This window comes from Hippocampus zosterae, chromosome 5 (genome assembly GCF_025434085.1).
Source record: "Hippocampus zosterae strain Florida chromosome 5, ASM2543408v3, whole genome shotgun sequence".
NCBI lineage: Eukaryota > Metazoa > Chordata > Actinopteri > Syngnathiformes > Syngnathidae > Hippocampus > Hippocampus zosterae.
This window is the reverse complement of record NC_067455.1, coordinates 3,068,516-3,085,523: the sequence shown is the minus strand read 5'-3', so window position 1 is coordinate 3,085,523 and position 17,008 is coordinate 3,068,516. Positions and strand designations below refer to the sequence as shown.

The 17,008-nt window shown below is 50.5% G+C and overlaps 1 protein-coding gene and 1 long non-coding RNA gene across 3 annotated transcripts in view; one reads left to right on the top strand and one right to left on the bottom strand.

The window, feature by feature from the left end:
- The window catches only part of erfl3 (Ets2 repressor factor like 3), a 43,894-nt gene extending 33,010 nt beyond the window's left edge, over window positions 1-10,884 (top strand). Inside the window, exons 2-5 of the mRNA XM_052065070.1 lie at window positions 390-624; window positions 8,269-8,384; window positions 8,492-9,627; window positions 9,963-10,884. Coding sequence (XP_051921030.1) covers window positions 390-624; window positions 8,269-8,384; window positions 8,492-9,627; window positions 9,963-10,628 — 2,153 coding nt within the window. The 3' untranslated portion in view covers window positions 10,629-10,884. The remainder of the gene's footprint in view (window positions 1-389; window positions 625-8,268; window positions 8,385-8,491; window positions 9,628-9,962) is intronic.
- Window positions 10,885-15,581: 4,697 nt separating this feature from the next.
- On the bottom strand, window positions 15,582-17,003 carry LOC127600677 (uncharacterized). 2 transcript variants are annotated; one of them, XR_007962375.1, is made up of 4 exons: window positions 16,828-17,003; window positions 16,075-16,250; window positions 15,862-15,966; window positions 15,582-15,752 (listed from the first exon to the last, which is right to left on the bottom strand). It is a non-coding gene; the product is annotated as an uncharacterized LOC127600677 (long non-coding RNA). The 2 variants fall into 2 exon arrangements; XR_007962374.1 differs by having other exon boundaries at window positions 16,812-17,002.
- Between the last annotated feature and the right edge of the window lie 5 nt (window positions 17,004-17,008).

Below are 17,008 nucleotides of genomic sequence, written 5' to 3'. Positions count from 1 at the left end.
TATTCCGGCGGAAATGTGAGCGGGCTTTCCCCAAAGCGAAATTTGCTCGAGAGCAAGCAAACGGTGTCGGGGAAGCCGAGTATGAAAGGTGAGCGAGTAGACATTCGTGCCGGACGTGAAATATGAATGAGGACAGACACTCCAGCGCGAGCACCGACTAAGCCGCGCTTTTATGCGCGAGCTATACTTGGCGAGACACTCGTAATCCTCTTTGCTCTCGTAGACTCCACTCACCTGAAACGGCTACAAACCGCTGACTCCCATCAAACAAATCTGGACTACTCGACACCCCCGGCGTGTGCCCGCGATTTGCCATTCGACATCGATTGCGCATGATTTTGTTACTCACTTTAAAAATTTTTTTTTTTTTTTTTTTTTACCCATGACAGGTTTCGCCTTCCCCGACTGGGCCTACAAGCCGGAGTCGAGCCCCGGATCGCGGCAGATCCAGCTGTGGCACTTCATCCTGGAGCTTCTGAGGAAGGAGGAGTACCACGACGTCATCGCCTGGCAGGGAGACTACGGCGAGTTCGTCATCAAGGACCCGGATGAGGTGGCCCGCCTCTGGGGGGCCAGGAAGTGCAAACCCCAAATGAACTACGACAAACTCAGCAGGGCACTGAGGTAAAAAAAAAAAAAAAAAAAGAGGCGAACGTTTGTTCTTTGTGGGCCCGTTGAAACGACTAACCTTAAGACAGAAGTTGAATGAGTGTTGCATGTCCTCCCTGGGCCTGCGTGGGTTTTCTCCGGGTGCTCCGATTTCCTCCCACATTCCAAAAACAGGCTGATTGGACGCTCTAAATTGTCCCTACGCATGAGTGTGAGTGCGAATGGTTGTTCGTCTCTGTGTGCCCTGCGATTGGCTGGGAAACATGTTCAGGGTGTCCCCCGCCTACTGCCCGAAGACAGCTGGGATTAGGCTCCAGCACCCCCCGCGACCCTAGTCAGGATCAAGCGGCTCGGAAGATGAATGAATGAATGAATATTTTGAAAGAAGCAAACTTGGCGAAGGGGCAATGACTCGGCAGCGTTGTTGATAGCTCGGCGACCGTGCACGCAGCTGCTCTGACGCAATCGACCTACTCGAGCCACGTGCTCCCCCACCCCCCAAAAAAAAAACAATATACAAAAGATGAGATGAACACCCGTTCCGCCAAGTGTGTCGGCTTCCTCCCGAGAGAGACTTTTGACTCGCCGTCTTTCTTTTTTTTTTGGCTTCAGCGAGTGCAAAGCATGCGTTGAGATCAGCCAAGCCAATATACAAAACGAGTCGTTTTTCCACAAGTGCCTCATCGCCTCAGCGCCTTGACGGAAAAGTCTCTTCGGCATCTGCTGAACAGACGGAGGTGCCTCGCCCCGCCCCGCCCCCGCCCCGCCTGGCTGTTTGCAGGTGGAGGAGCCCAAATTGTCAAGCCCTACGAGAATCCGTGACAAGGCTCGGATGACTTTTCCGTCCCGTGGGGTGAAGTTGACTGGAAGCGTTTCATTGCCCCCCCCCCCCCCCCCGCGTAGGGGCCAGCCGGCCCTTTTATTACACTTTGGCACTCTTTCAACCATCAGTCACGTGTGTTGAATCTCCTTTAATAATAATTACTAATATTTTAATAATAATTTATTATTATTAATTATTAATAATTTAATAATATTTTTACTAATATGTAATAATTATTTTTACTAATAATTAAAAATAATTACTTAGAAGGCGGCCCGGTAGTCCAGTGGTTAGCACGTCGGCGTCACAGTGCAGAGGTACCGGGTTCGATTCCAGCTCCGGCGTCCCTGTGTGGAGTTTGCATGTTCTCCCCGGGCCTGCGTGGGTTTTCCCCGGGTGCTCCGGTTTCCTCCCACATTCCAAAAACATGCGTGGCAGGCTGATTGAACACTCTAAATTGTCCCTAGGTGTGAGTGTGAGTGCGAATGGTTGTTCGTTTCTGTGTGCCCTGCGATTGGCTGGCAACCGATTCTGGGTGTCCCCCGCCTACTGCCCGAAGACAGCTGGGAGAGGCTCCAGCACCCCCCGCGACCCTAGTGAGGATCAAGCGGCTCGGAAGATGAATGAATGAATGAATGGATAATTACTTAGAATTTCCAACCGTCGACACGGAGCCGAGACTGTTGGCGCGTCGCACCGGTGTTTTGGCTTTTTTTTTTTTTTTTTTAGTGCTCCTGAATCGCCTTTTGAATTAGACCTTTGATCAACTCGATAAGCCGCGTGATAGGTTCGAACAAGAATAGAGATTCAAAGATTTACATTGTTTTAAATAGAAGTCTCTTTTTTATGATTTTTTTTTTTTTTTTGCAACTGCCCGCTCCTTTACCTTTGAGATTCGGATCCCCTGCAAAGTCAAGAGTCCGCATTTAGAATTCCTCCGTCAGGCAGGCAACGAATGTGAGCTTGGGACACTTGCCGGTCACGCCGATTATTTATAGCGTGCCCGTCCGTCCTCTCGAGCCGTGACAGATTTGAAGCTTAAGCAGTGCTAAGCGCTTAAATATAGCGAGTCTTTGCATCCCATCTCTCTCGGCGTCCTCCTCCGTTCTTGTTTTGGTGCTGCTGTGGATGAATGGAGCAAAGTCACCTTTTGGGTGACAAGCGGGGGGGCCCACCTGACGTGACTGTGGGAGGGGGGGGGCGGCCTCAGAGCCATGCTGGGGTGAAGTGGCGGCAGGATTAGCGGCAGTAAAGATGAATGAAGCGGTGCGCACGTGTGCTTGTTAAGAGCACGGGCCAGCTTGTGGCCCTCATATGGAGAAAACCTGGAGTGTGGCAATTAGCATCGCCATGCATGCGCACCTTGAAAAGTTGTTTTGAAGTCTTCCTTTTCATCATCCCCGTCATTACTCGCACCTTTTGTTATTATTCCGCGTCTGCCTGCTGAACACATGGAGGAATTACAGCCCCCCCACCCGAGCCCCCCTTGTGTTTGTGGGTTGGCTGTTCCAGGGGCTTTTGATCCATTTATTGTCAAAACGGCACAACGGTCCGTTAAATGCTCACGCGGGGCCCAACAGGGTAAACGGTCCAAAACTTTTTTTTTTTTTAACTCTGGCATCGCATGCATCCAGACAGCGACTTAATGAGCCCCCTGGCCCCCTTCTCTCAAAGGCACATCTAACGGTCAGCAATAGCGCACTTGGGTTCCCTATACAGAGGTCAGAGGGTGCTGCCGCGCACAGCTGGAAAAGATTAACAAGCCCACACGTGTGCACATTCGCGTACACAAGCGCGCCATTGTATCAGAGGCCGTCTGGCTTACATGCGCGTTTGGTGCGTTAGCTTCACTTCCAAATGTATTTGAGCAGCGGTGGACCGCCTCGATTAAAAAAAAGTGGCAACCTATGCTAAAAATGCCAACGCTGAATGAAATCATACGGGGAAGCGCATTAAAACCGGTCGCTGGAGTGGGTCGAAAACAGCCCAAATTGCAGCAATCCAAATTTTGACCTGGAGTAATAATCTCTCTGCTTTTGCAGCCATGTTCTTAGTGTAAGCGGTGGACATCAGCTATGACCGCCCCCCCCCAAAAAAAAATTAATAATTTGAATATTTAATCCATCGGGCATGCGGATTGTTTGACTTTTGGCTGGGCATATTTTTTTTTTTTTCAAGCAAACGTTTATCCAAACTTGGAATCGGCGATGCGCGCGTCCGCGTCACCTCGGTGACCACATCCACACATCAGGCAGGCTGCAGGAAACGCACTCGTCCGGCTTGTAGGTCAGAAGGCCTCCGTGGCAGGAAAGTTCACGCCGGCACGGTTATCGCCTTGAGTTCAGTGTGTACGTGTGAGCTTCCCATTGTGCGTGCCCGCTGTGTATGTGTTTGTGTACACGTGTCGGGGTGTGTGTGTGTGTGTGTGTGCGCTGTCCTGACCGAATAAGACTTGTGTATGGCCCACAATTACACACAGAGTACATATTAGCATTCATAGAACCTGTGATCACCATAATAAGACCCTCAGCAAGACCACCGCACCCTCCTACTCTCTCACGCACACACACACACACAGACCATGTAACACTTTGACTAATCACATCCCACGTCAAGCCCACACCGCCAGGCATTTCAGTTCTTTAGTGAGATGGTAAACACTCATCATTGATGACTCACGGCCAAAAAGCCGGCGTGTTTATCTTGCTCACACGCACGTGCGCACATGCCTGAGTTCTGTGTGTGTGTGTGTGTGTGTGTTGACGAAAGAAGCTGAAAATAAACAGGGCTCATAGGGAGTATTGTAATCCCGACTTCCTGTCACCGTCAGCGCCGATTTACGGCGCAACAATGGGCAAAGGCGCAGCCTGTGCCGCATTCGCCGCTGGGGGGGGTCGCCTCCACAATGCTTTTTTGTGTTGTGTTTGTTTGTGGGACGACACTATGGTGAGCTCATGCGTGTATCGCGTGTTGTGGGGGTGAGAGGTGGTGGGGGGGCGAGGGGAGGGGGGGGTGTTGGTCTCAATGAGAACCTTCTGGAAGAGGTGTGGCAGGTTTAGTCTATATCTGTATGCATGCAAAAAAAAAAAACTCCAAACGGAGCGATCACCCCTAATCAGAAGACAAACCAATTTTTAGGAACGGTTCAACGGTTGTAAGTCAATGAGTTGTGACGAAATATCACATGTGAATAGTTCAGGTTGAACAATGGATGATATGCCTCAGATTTTTTTCCAAACCCAAATTAATTTTTAAACAGGAACTGATGGAAATGTATAGATTTTGTTCTATGGTCTTCGTCATCATTTCAACACCTGCTAACAGTATTGGAATTTGAACATGGACTGGTCGTTTGTTATAAGACGTGTAAAAATGAGTTTGGGGGAAATTGGAGCCTTGGCCAGCTGACAGGGCAAATGCGACCAACCCCCCCCCCCCCCAAAAAAAAAACCTTTACGCTTATGGACAATTTGGTCTTCAATGAACCAAACTTGCATTTTTTTTTTGGAGTCCAAGTAACTGCAGAAACATTTCACATCTTTGCTTTTATATTTGCACATGACGAGGGATGGGGGGGGGATATGACGGGGGCACCAAAATTCACTTCGTCCCTTCGATTCACAGACTGAAATCGCTCGCGACTTCATCGAAAGCTTCGCCGCCATTTTCCCCGAAGGCTTTCTTCGCATTGATTGTTGAGTCCGCACGTTTGGTTTAGCACAAATCGGTCAAGGGTGAGATGTTTCAGTGTGTGGGGGAGGGGGGGAGGCTGGCCACCTGTGGATCCACCGCCATGGATTTAGGCGCGTAAGAGAGTGACGGGCAACTAAACGCAGGCACTCCAAGAATCTCTTTCTTCTCTTTTGAAGTGAGTTCAAATGCTCTTCAAAGAGTGTCTGCCCGCATGATGGAGAAGGGCAGGAGGAGGAGGGGCGGCCGGGAGGGGTGGCCGGGGTGGGGGGCACAGGAAGAGAGCATTTGACCATGTGCTCTGTACGCAGCCGCGGGCGCCACAAGCTTGAATGAAATTGTTGTCTCGCTCAAACGCAACCGCCCGCTACGACTCTTTATTGCGGCTCATCATTAGCGCCCATCCGTCCATCTATTTTCCGATCCGCTTTATCCTCACGAGTGGGTGCTGGAGCCTGTCCCAGCCGTCTTGTGGCAGTAGTCGGGAGACGCCCTGAAGCGCTTGCCAGCCGCACCTAGGGACAATTTAGGGGGGGGGGGGGGTCATGCTGTCACCTTTGCACGTTGGTGGTGGTGGTGGTGGTGGACCCCAAAAAGCAGGCAGGAGGGGAGGAGCAGGGTGTACTTGACGAATCGTAGTAAAACAAGAAAGTCATCTAAAAAAAAAAAACTCAAAACGTTCAATAACAGAAACGTGACAGCAGCAAAGAGCAACGACAAACATGAAAGTAGCCAAAAGCAAACAATGACCCGACGCTGAGCGTTCGGGCTGGGAGTCCTTTTAAAGCGCCAATTACATAATGACCATCAGGTGTGCAGCTGCAGGGAGAGCCCTACAGTGCCACCTGTTGGTCACAAACCGGCATTTTACAATGCTTTGCACGGCACGTTCCAGAGGGTTAAAAGATTTCTTCTCGAGCTATTCTCAAAACATTTTGAATTGGTTCATCGTGTGTGAAAATAACAGACGACACGGGGACAGACCGTTGATAAATAAGTATGAAATTGACCATATTTGGGCATAAAGCGTCCCCTCCAAACAATGATCAGTTCTGTCTATAAAGTTTAGTTCTGACAATCGCGGGCCGGTCTGGAATGCTTCCCATGCGATAAACAACTTTGGCACTTTGCAAATCGGCGACTGGCCAAGACTGATGAGAAATGCTTCTGCTGTTGCCATGGCCGGCGGATTCTCAGACGACCGGAAATATTGGCGGACGGACGCACATTTTCCACGTTGAAGTCATGTCCACGGCTCATGCCGGCGAATAAGAGCTCGTTCCTTTTGAGACTTGAAGTCGCCTTTTCAACCTCGACTTCGAGTTGGCTCGAGGGCTTCTCTGTTCACATGTGATTGAAGATTTTTTTTTTTTTTTTTTTTTTGAGCAGCTGTGGTGTTGGCAGGCGCTGGCCTAATACGGTCGTTAAGCACGTGTGCATTCATTGGCTTGACCTCTTGAGCGTCCGATCATCCGTTGCTTCAAAGTTGCTTCCTCGCACATATCGTTGCGCTTTCACTACTCATTCAAGATCACATGTATTATCCGCCCATCCCTCCATTTTCCGATCCGCTTTATCCTCACAAGGGTCGCGGGGGCAGGGGGGTTGATGGAGCTTATCCCGGCCGTCTTCGCCAGTAGGCGAAGGACACCCTGAACCGGTCGCCAGCCAATCGCAGGGCACAAAGAGACCAACAAGCATCCGCGCTCACACTCACACCTCGGGACAATTTAGAGTGTTCAATCAGCCTGCCGTGCATGTTTTTGGAATGTGGGAGGAAACCGGAGCACCTGGATAAAACCCGCTCAGGCACGGGGATGGCTGGAGCCCGAATCGAACCCGGTGCCTCTTCACTGTGAGGTTGTATATTAGAAGTGGACATTTTCCAACATAAAAACTCCCAACTGCCAGCCCTCACCTGAAATCGCCCTGCTCAACCGTCATGATCTCCTCTTTGACTCGGCTCGAGAGGTTACGTAAAGCGGATGTGGATCCCAGGAAGTTAAGCAAAAGGCGCTGTTACGTAAAGAGATGGAGCCGGACAAAGGTTAATAAAAAAAAAAATGCAGCCTTGTACGCTTGGCAGGAGCCGCGGGAGACGAAAAGCTTGTGCGGCGAGCGTATGGAGGGAGAACAACAGAGAATGCGGCTTACATAAACAAATGAGGACGGGCCAAATTATTAGTGCCTTCGACGTTATGTAAAGAGATGATTCCATGGCGCAACGCGAAAGGCCGAATGTTCTTCACCTTACGACACAGAAAAACGCGCACGCGTGTACACGCGCGCGGACAAATGTCGACTCGGTCCATCCGCCGCTTCTCATCAACCTGTTGCCTTTTCATCCCGTCATCAAAGGCCCCGCCCCCCTCCTCCGACGCCGCCGCGGGTTCGCTCTGTCACGCAACACTCGGTAATCTGCGTCTTTAAACAAAGGCCCTCACCAGCAGCTGGGCGGACATGAAACGGAATCAATCTTTCTTATCAGTGTACAGTGACAAAGAAATGGAAACAAAAGTCGCAGATAAGATAAGATAAGAAAAGCTTTATTAGTCTCGCAATGGAGAAACTCCCAATTCACAGAAGCAAAGGTATGAAAGGAAGAAGTAGAACAAGAAAATAAAAATAGGAGCTGCTGGAAAGGCAGCCAGTCACGCGGCGCCATTTTAAAGTCAAAATAACAAAAATAACACAACACGTAGCACGCAGACAGTCGCGCTATCTTCACCGCTTTTCTGCATACACTTAAAATAATTCTTTGAATTTTTGCAACATATGTACCTGAAAACTTTCATTCTTTTCCCTCCCCGTGTTTGCGACTTGTCTCTTCAATCATTTTTCCCCACTGAAATGAATGGAAATGCCATTGCAATATCAGTCATGCCTGTCAGAGGATAAAGAATATATGCCCATAAAGACAATAAAAACATGATCCTCCGCGTACATGTGGCCCTTTTTTTTTTTTTTAAGAACAGAACCGACTAATTGTCAGTCCAGAAACTGTTTTCAAGTGAGGATTTCTTTCTTGAGCGAAACATGATTAGCATGCGTCAGTTGTCTTGCCCTATGTTGATTTTTGCCGTAGCGTCATACGACGAGATAACGTCTAATCTCCGGCGTGTTTGCCGTTTTTTTTTTGTCATCAGGTACTACTACAACAAGAGAATCCTCCACAAGACCAAAGGCAAGCGCTTCACCTACAAATTCAACTTCAACAAGCTGGTGTTGGTCAACTACCCGTTTATCGACGTGGGCTCCGCCGGTAAGCGTTTCTGCGCCTCCTTCTCGCACAATATGACGGCGTGCCGATGTCGGATCGGATGAGAATGCTCCGTTGTTTCTCACTCTCCTCGACTCCGCTGTCTCCAGGAAACGGCGTCCCTCAGAGCGCCCCTCCGGTCCCTTCCGGAGCAGGGACCCACTTCCGCTTCCCTCCCTCCACGCCCTCGGAAGTGCTCTCCCCGAACGAGGACCTGCGCAGCCCCGGGGGCCTGTACGGCTCGGTGGCCCGCCGGGTGGCCCGCGGCTCCGTCAGCGACTGCAGCGACGGCACCTCCGTCAATTCGGAGATCGAGGACGGCGGTCCGGGTGGCGGGGAGGAGCGGGCGGAGAGGAGCGCAGGCGGAGGCGGAGGGGGCGGCTTTCGGAGCGTCATCCACCCCCGCTTGTCTCACGAGTCTCTGTTCCGCATCTACGGAGGAGCCGGCAACCCCGGCGGCCACCCGGGTTCCCGCGGCCCCGCCGGGCACCGCGTGCACCCGGAGCCTTTGTCCCCCTTCCCCGTGTCGCCCCTCCCCGGGCCGGGAGGAGCGGGCCTCCTGGCTCCGCCGCTGTCCCCGGCTCTCAGCATGACGCCCGCGTCCCACCTGGCTTACACGCCCTCGCCCACTCTCTCGCCCATGCTGGGCTCCCACTTCTCCTTCAACCCCGAGGACATGAAGCGCTACCTGCAGGCCCACACCCAGTCGGTGTACAACTACGGGCTGAGCCCCCGGGCTTTCCTGCAGTACCCCAGCATCGTCATCCCTCAGCCTCACCGGCCCGCCCCCGACAAGGCGGGCCCGGGCGGCGACCGGGGAGCGGCCGAGCGAGCCGAGAGGGAACGGGGAGGTGAGCGGCACCACCACCACCACCACCACCACGCCCCGCTCTCTCACTCCGCCCACCACCAGCACCATCATCATCAGCACCCGCCTCACTCGGCGCACCCTCACCCCCATTCCCACCCGCTGCACCACACGCTCCACCTGGGCGAGGATCCGCCGCACCCGTCGCCCTTCAAGTTCAAGCTGCAGCCGCCTCCGCCGGGCCGCAAGCAACGAGACGGGCAGGGGCAGGGCAAAGCCCGGCAGAGCTCGCTGTCCTCCGCCTCGGGGTCGTCCACGTCCGGCCTGGGCTCCTCGCTGTCGTTTGGCAGCGACCTGAGCTCGGCCGGCGGCTCCGGACTCATCTCCGCCTCCTCCTCCACGCAGTCCCTGAACAGCGCCGGCCTTCCCAAAATAAAGGTCAGAGGCCTTTGTTTTTTTTTTTTTTTAAATGATTGATTGAAAACGTACCACAGTCCTGCTGTAAAAAGCAAAACAAAAAACAAAACAAAAACAAAAGTAAACTGAAGATATGCCACAAACCCAAACTTTTTTTTTTTTAAATAATTCCAAAGACGGCTCACTTTACCCTCAAAATGTGCCATGTGTATGTGAACTACGGGGCTCTCTAATTTGTGACCTCAAACGAATCCGATCCAAATATTTTAGAGCGTCTCTGCGTGCGTTCCATGTGGCTAATAACCTTGAGTGTTTTTTGTTTCTACCCCCCCCCCCCCCCGGCGTCTCCAACGCAGGTGGAGCCCATCTCCGACATCGAGTCGGAGGAAGAGGTGGAGGTGACCGACATCAGTGACGAAGACCCCGACGAGCGCGATGTCGACTTTGAGGTCTTTGCGCATCGCTTCTCCGGAGCCCCGAACCACCACCACCAGCACCACCAGCAGCTCCTGTCCAACGGCTCGGCGGCCCACCCGTCCCTCCCCGACGAGGACCTGGATGAGGACGTGTTCAAAGCCCCCGCCCCGCCCCCGCCCGGCCTCCTGCCCTTCCTGGCCTCACCGCCCGGCTACTCCACCAGCTCGCAACGCGGGCCGCCCGCCCTCAAGACGGAGCCCGGCGAGCCGGCGGACACCAGCCCTCCTCGCCATCCGCCGGCGGCGCCCCACACCGAGTGCATCCCCCTCAAGCTGCGATTCAAGAGGCGCTGGAGTGAAGACCAGCGCATGGAGGCCTCGCAGGAGGAGTCGGACGACAAGAAGGTCCGGCCCCAGGGGCGGAGAGACCTCCGCGGGAGCGAGGGCCCCATGCAAATCGAGGAGGACGGCGCCGGCGAAGCGGACGGCCCGCTCGCGTCCGCTTATCAGAGCTCCGTGGGCCAGCCCTTGCCCGCGCATCGGCGGGCGAGCGCCGACTTGCATCGTGCCACGGCGCAGCTGTCCCTGGAGAACAAAGACTGCTGATGGCCTCGGACGCCCGAGGCGTGTCAATGGAAACTCTGTCAGCCCCGCAGCCTCTCCGCCCGACCTGGCCCGACGTCACCTCAACCACCTTAAACTCGTACTCGCCTTACTCTGACAGACCCCCCCCCCACCGACAAGTTCTCTCGCAGGATTCTTCTGGGGACGCGTTATTCGGGACCTTTGTTTCAGTCGGTGTGTGTCCGCCGACTTTCCACCCAGCGGTATGGTTCCGTTTGCCGCGCCGCAGGATGCTAAAGAGGGGGGGGGTGGCGATACCGACATGAACTGCATGCCGGAAAAGGGGTGGGGCCTGTCACATTTCAAGCAGATCGGTTCGAGGATTGATACGAGGAATTTGTCTCTGGTCGTCCAGTATTAACATTAGCGTCGAAAAAAAATACACTTTTAAAACATTGACAAACGACAAAAATGAATTATTTAACAAAAAAGAAAAATGAGCCAGAGGATTGGCATAAAAAGAAATATAGAACATTTTGTAAGGAATAAAGTCTAAATAATAGAAATATTACAAAATACAAATCGCAAAGTTTTTGTTGACTGACCGCCGTAAAGTTAGCAGTCTTAAGTTTCTTGGAATTGGGCGAGATGGCGCGGCGGCCTCGTGGTTCAAGCACATCCGTCCACGCGTGCGCTGTCATCGGCCGCCGACCGTTCCAGGGCGTACGCTCGCTCTCATGTCATGTGATCAGGGGGGCGGGCGCAAGGAAGCGCACCAGCCATTCAAATGAGGACAAGCGCGACAGAAAACCGAACGATACCGCCGGGTGGAAACAGATCATGAGTGCACTGGAACCGGACAGACTCGCGGACGGTTACTCCCACCCCCCCCCACCCCCCCCCAAGGCCAGTCGCGCTCCGAAGCGCAACTCCTGCTTCTTGTTCCTTTTCCTCAGGGGTTCTTCCCCCCACCCCTGACCGCATCCCCACCATGACAAGTGCCTGCATTTACTCGCCTCACTTGGCGGGAGTGATGAGAAAAATGGCGGGCAAAAGGGGGCTCTTTCAGGACAGGAGGGTGTCAGGTGCTGACGCGTGGCTCTTCAACCTGCCCCCCCCCCACTCCCCCCCACTCAGGGAAGCCAGTTGTCGTCTGGAAAGGAAAAAAAAAAACAGAACGGGCGTTCTCTCAGAGCTCCCTTGTGCCCCCGCCTGACATCCTGGCTGCCGCCGAGGGTCCTCTCTCGAAAGCTTCTCACACACACATACACACACACACACACACACACACACTAGCCTAACGTTGACGACCAAAAACGATTTTGCTTGACACACTTCACCAGCCCGAGCTCCTCTAACAATCAACACACACACACACACAAATTTATATAAGTGGTCAACTCAGCCAGCCAACACACACTTTGACATGCTCTCACAGACTTTTTTTAAACACTTATTTTAAAATTGATTTCCAATTAAGATTGTAAGAATGTCACCTATAGATAATCCCCGGACAGCACTACGGAATCAACTCGGAGAGTGTGTGTGAGAGTGCTGTGATTTTTGACAGACACCCTCTGAGTGAGTATTAGTGAGAGTACAAATGTGTGAGAGGAAAGTCAGTGAATGAGAGAGAAAGTGAGTTTTTTTGGACCAAAAAAAAAAAAAAAGTGAGAGCGAGGGAGAGTTTGAGTGTGCGAATGAATGAGAGAGTGTGAGAAGAACGTTTGTTTGGGGAGCTTTTGAGAAAGTGAGTGACTGAGAGAGCGTATCCGAGGAATTATAGGGGTGCGTGAGAGGCTGAGTGTATGACAAAGTATATGGAGGAAAAATTCAAGTGAGAATCGGTGTGTGTGAGAGAAAGTGTGTGAGAAAGTATGCGTAACATACAGCACAGATGAAATTTCTTCCCTCTCAACATAAAACAAGAATGTGGTGAATAGTGAAACTGGGGGGGGGGGTTGGTCGTTTTCCACCTAAACCAGGGGTGTCCAAACTTTTTTCCAAGGGGGCCAGATTTTATGTGGTAAAATGTCGGGGGGCCGACCTTGGCTGACATTCTTTACATTGAACAACAATATTGTTGTTCAACACAAATTTTAGTAAGCCAGTCTGTTTCACATTTCCATTTTTATTTTAATTTCAACAATCTTAAGAATTTCTTTTGGTTCATTTGAAACAGGTATATCACATGCAACTGCTTATTCACTTGACTTTTTCTTAAACGGAAGTCTCCTGAGTGCAAATTGATTGATTTGAAACATAAAATGTATCACCATAGTCACAAAAGCTTTGACTCGAATAACGGGGAAATGAACTAGCAATACACATATCCACAACTGCAAGGATCATTTGAAATATGACATATCAGTCAATATAAACACGGAGTGATGTCTTGTTAACTCGTGAGTGATGCCCTCTAGTGTCTAAATGCTATTACATTTAGTGAATGCTATTACTCATTTAGCCACTAGAGGGAAGCAGTACTCTATGAAACATCACTCCCCAGTCTACGAGACCTCAGTCAATGCAACACGTGTTCCATTACGCCCAACCTGCGGGCCAGACGGCACTGATTTTATGACAGGGGCCGAGGGCCGGATGAAATTCGACCGCGGGCCGGATTTGGCCCCCAGGCCGGACTTTGGACATGCCTGACCTAAACCCTTCACGGCTACTTTTCTCATGAGTATGCAAACATGAGAGCTCGGTACTTCATGATTAGATTATGAGTAAAACCCTCAATCGCGTTGCCATTTACAGTCCTTTCCACGCCGTACACTGTTTTCTGTTCACGGCCCCTGCAGTCCCCCCACCCCCCTGCCTCCTTCCCACGAGTGAGTGCGCGTAAGTGTGTGAGAGAAAGCGAGGGAGAGTGAGAGGAACAAATTGTACATAGGCTGACTCGCGGTCGCTTAATCTTGTTTCTATCTTTACCAGTCATTTTCGCAGCCACACCTGAACACGAGGGTTGTGCATCACCTCGCGAGTGCCTCTGTGTGTGTGCGTGCGTGCATGCGCAGCTCAGAGCGAAAGGGGAGTCAACAAGGTGTTGAGAAGGTTAATCATTACTATAAGAAAGCGTCTGACTCATGCACCCAAATGCCCCTGCGCACACACACACGCACACACACTATTGGCACTTATTGGTGTCACGGGACCAGACAGATCCATAAGACCCCCAGGCAGCTCTGTGATTAAATTCCCCTCACTCTTGTCTGGATGAGAGCATGTCACTCACGCATGGAGCCCCCACACACACACACACATACACACACACACACGCCCGCCCGCCTGCGTGTCCTTGTCACTAACCACTGCCTTATTGCTGACTTTCCCCCCCCCCCAAAGCGTCTTTCCCTCGCTTACAGAACGGAGCACAAAGATTCTCAACCGAGAGGATAAAAGTTTATTTTTCTGATGTGAATATTGTTCTTAAGGTCCTCTCACTTGGCATTATGATGACTTATTATTCCATCGCCTTTTTCTGTCATGTACATCCAAACCCCCCCCCCCCCCCCCCCCCCCCGGCCTCTCTTACCCTTTTGAGAGACTTAACCCGGTGTATTAGAACTCAAATGAGTCCCATCTTATCCATTTTATTTTTATTTTTCCATTTTCCATTTTTTTATCTTGTAGTTTTTACCTTGGGGGAGGTTGTGTCAATTGTGGGGGGGGGGGGATAACTCAGATTGTGTGGACTATTTTTTTGTGTAAACGTTACGAGCTTGTTACATAACACTCCTGACCCGGAGAGGAGCTGAGATCAATTAATCCCATGACGTAACATCATCTCTTCCCCCCCCCCCCCTCCTCCCTCCTTGTGGGTTGTTTTTTTTTTCCCCAGCCGCTCCTCCCTTCCCTCCCCAAAAGTTGTAATTATGCTGTAATCAGGGTTAATTAAAAACCGTTAAAAGCCCAAACAAAAGCTCTGGTGTGTTTGTGTCTACTCGGCTCACTCGTGTTCTGTGCATACATTTCAGGTGAGTTTAGTGCCTTGCAATACATGGGGGGGGGGTTCAGCCAAAAATGCCTTACTATATGGTTACATGGTGGGTTTTTTTCGGCTAAAAACGTCTTACGATACATGGTCGTTTTTCTCGTCTAAAAACGCCTTACTGTGCATGGTCGTTTTTTTGGCCCAAAAACGCTATGGTATACATGGTCGTTTTTTTTCTGCCAAAAATGCCTTACTATACGTGGTCGTGTTTTGGGGGCCAAAAATGCCTTATTATACATGGTCGTTGTTTTCGGCTAAAAACGCCTTACTATACATGGTCGCTTTTTTTCGGCTAAAAACACCTTACTGTACATGGTCGTTTTTTTCGGGTCAAAAACGCCTTACTATACATGGTCGTTTTTTTCGTTGAAAAACGCCTTACTATACATGGTCGTTTTTTTCGGGTCAAAAACGCCTTACTATACATGGTCGTTTTTTTTTCGGGTCAAAAACGCCTTACTGTACATGCTCGTTTTTTTTCGGCTAAAAACGCCTTACTATACATGGTCGTTTATTTCGGCCCAAAATGCCTTACTATATATACATGGTCGTTTTTTTCGTTGAAAAACGCCTTACTATACATGGTCGTTTTTTTCGTTGAAAAACGCCTTACTATACATGGTCGTTTTTTTCGGGTCAAAAACGCCTTACTATACATGGTCGTTTTTTTTTCGGGTCAAAAACGCCTTACTGTACATGCTCGTTTTTTTTCGGCTAAAAACGCCTTACTATACATGGTCGTTTATTTCGGCCCAAAATGCCTTACTATATATACATGGTCGTTTTTTTCGTTGAAAAACGCCTTACTATACATGGTCGTTTTTTTCAGCTAAAACCGCCTTACTATACATGGTCGTTTTTTTTTTTCGGGTCAAAAACGCCTTACTGTACATGCTCGTTTTTTTTCGGCTAAAAACGCCTTACTATACATGGTCGTTTTGTTGGGGGCTGTTGAAAGCTAGTCGTTTGTGGTGAGGTGAATAAACACAAAAAGATTAGACATTGACTAGATTTTTTTTTTAATCCAATTTTTTTTACAACACTTGGAATAAAAATTCACAAATCAACATGATGATGATGATTTTGACGATGACGCATTATTTCATCTTGCTAAAGTTGTCCATGGCTTCTTGGACTTTGTCCAGCTCCGTCTGACTTTGTCGCAGCTGAAACAAGAGACATAACAAGCTCTCGTTAGTGGCTGACACCCTTGAACGAGGGCCCCCCCCCCCCCTCCCAGAAAGAAAAACGCGTTTTCTGTTGCGCTGTTGTCACCTTTTCGCCATCCTGCTGCTGCACCTTGAGCGGCACCTTGTCCCTGTAGTCGCCGGTGGCCATCTTGGACAGCTTGGACAATTCTTTGTCCACGTCGATCAGACCCTGACAACAACAACAACATGAACACCTCTCGGGTTTCACGCGCACACAACCTCACCGGCACACACTGGCCACGTCGTGTGGCGATGTTCGCGATGGGGGACGGGTCACCTTGATCATGAGGTTGACGGTGCATCGGTCGGACGCGATGGCCACGGCGCAGCCCGCCGGCACCACCTGCTCGGCGCTCAGGGGGATCACAGCCTAACTGTACGACAGAGTTTGGATCTGGACGTTGGACGTCTGCACCAGAGAGACGGTGGCGGCGTCCGCGCACTGAAGGTAACCTGGCACCGGCGCGCATAGAGTGGACGGAAGAGGCGCTTGTTCAAGGGAGCACAACAAAATGCCGTGAACGGCCGATGATGTCATAGATATGCTACAGTCTGCGTGCCGTAGGTGAAAATTCAAAACCAAAACACTTTACTATATGTCTTGGACGCGGGACGCACAGGTAACGAGCTGGCTGAATCTTTAAACATTCTCTGAGTACTATTATTAATACCACTCCCACTGATACTACATTATTTTAATACCTTCAACTTCACAATAATAATAACAAATAAATCAACCATGATTTTAAACTATGTATTATCAATATTCAGTCTTCCAAACATGAGAAAGCATTCAGCAAACATAACTGGAATCGAGCAAAAAGGACTCCAAATCCCAACGGCCAAACCCGAAAGTGAAGTGCTGACATTGACTCCAGCTGTAACGCAAATTACTTGTTTCAAACAAACATTCTAGTGCGACCGCACAAACGTGACGACTGTGAAAAATAACTAAATAAAAGACACCACTGTTACAGAAAGGTATTTAAACTGCCGATCAGGAACGGAACGAACCGTGATGGAAACTAACTGAGATGCCGCTCTTTACACGTTGTGCTGACTTTGTCTTGCCCCTCTTAAAGCGCCAGATAAAATTATCAACGTGGGTTTCCCTGAATGGATTTTGTTTGATTCCTTTGTGATTTTTGCGGTCCCCTGGCCCACTTTATACCTGTGGACGAAGAATTAGGGGCTCTAATCCCTCTTTTCTC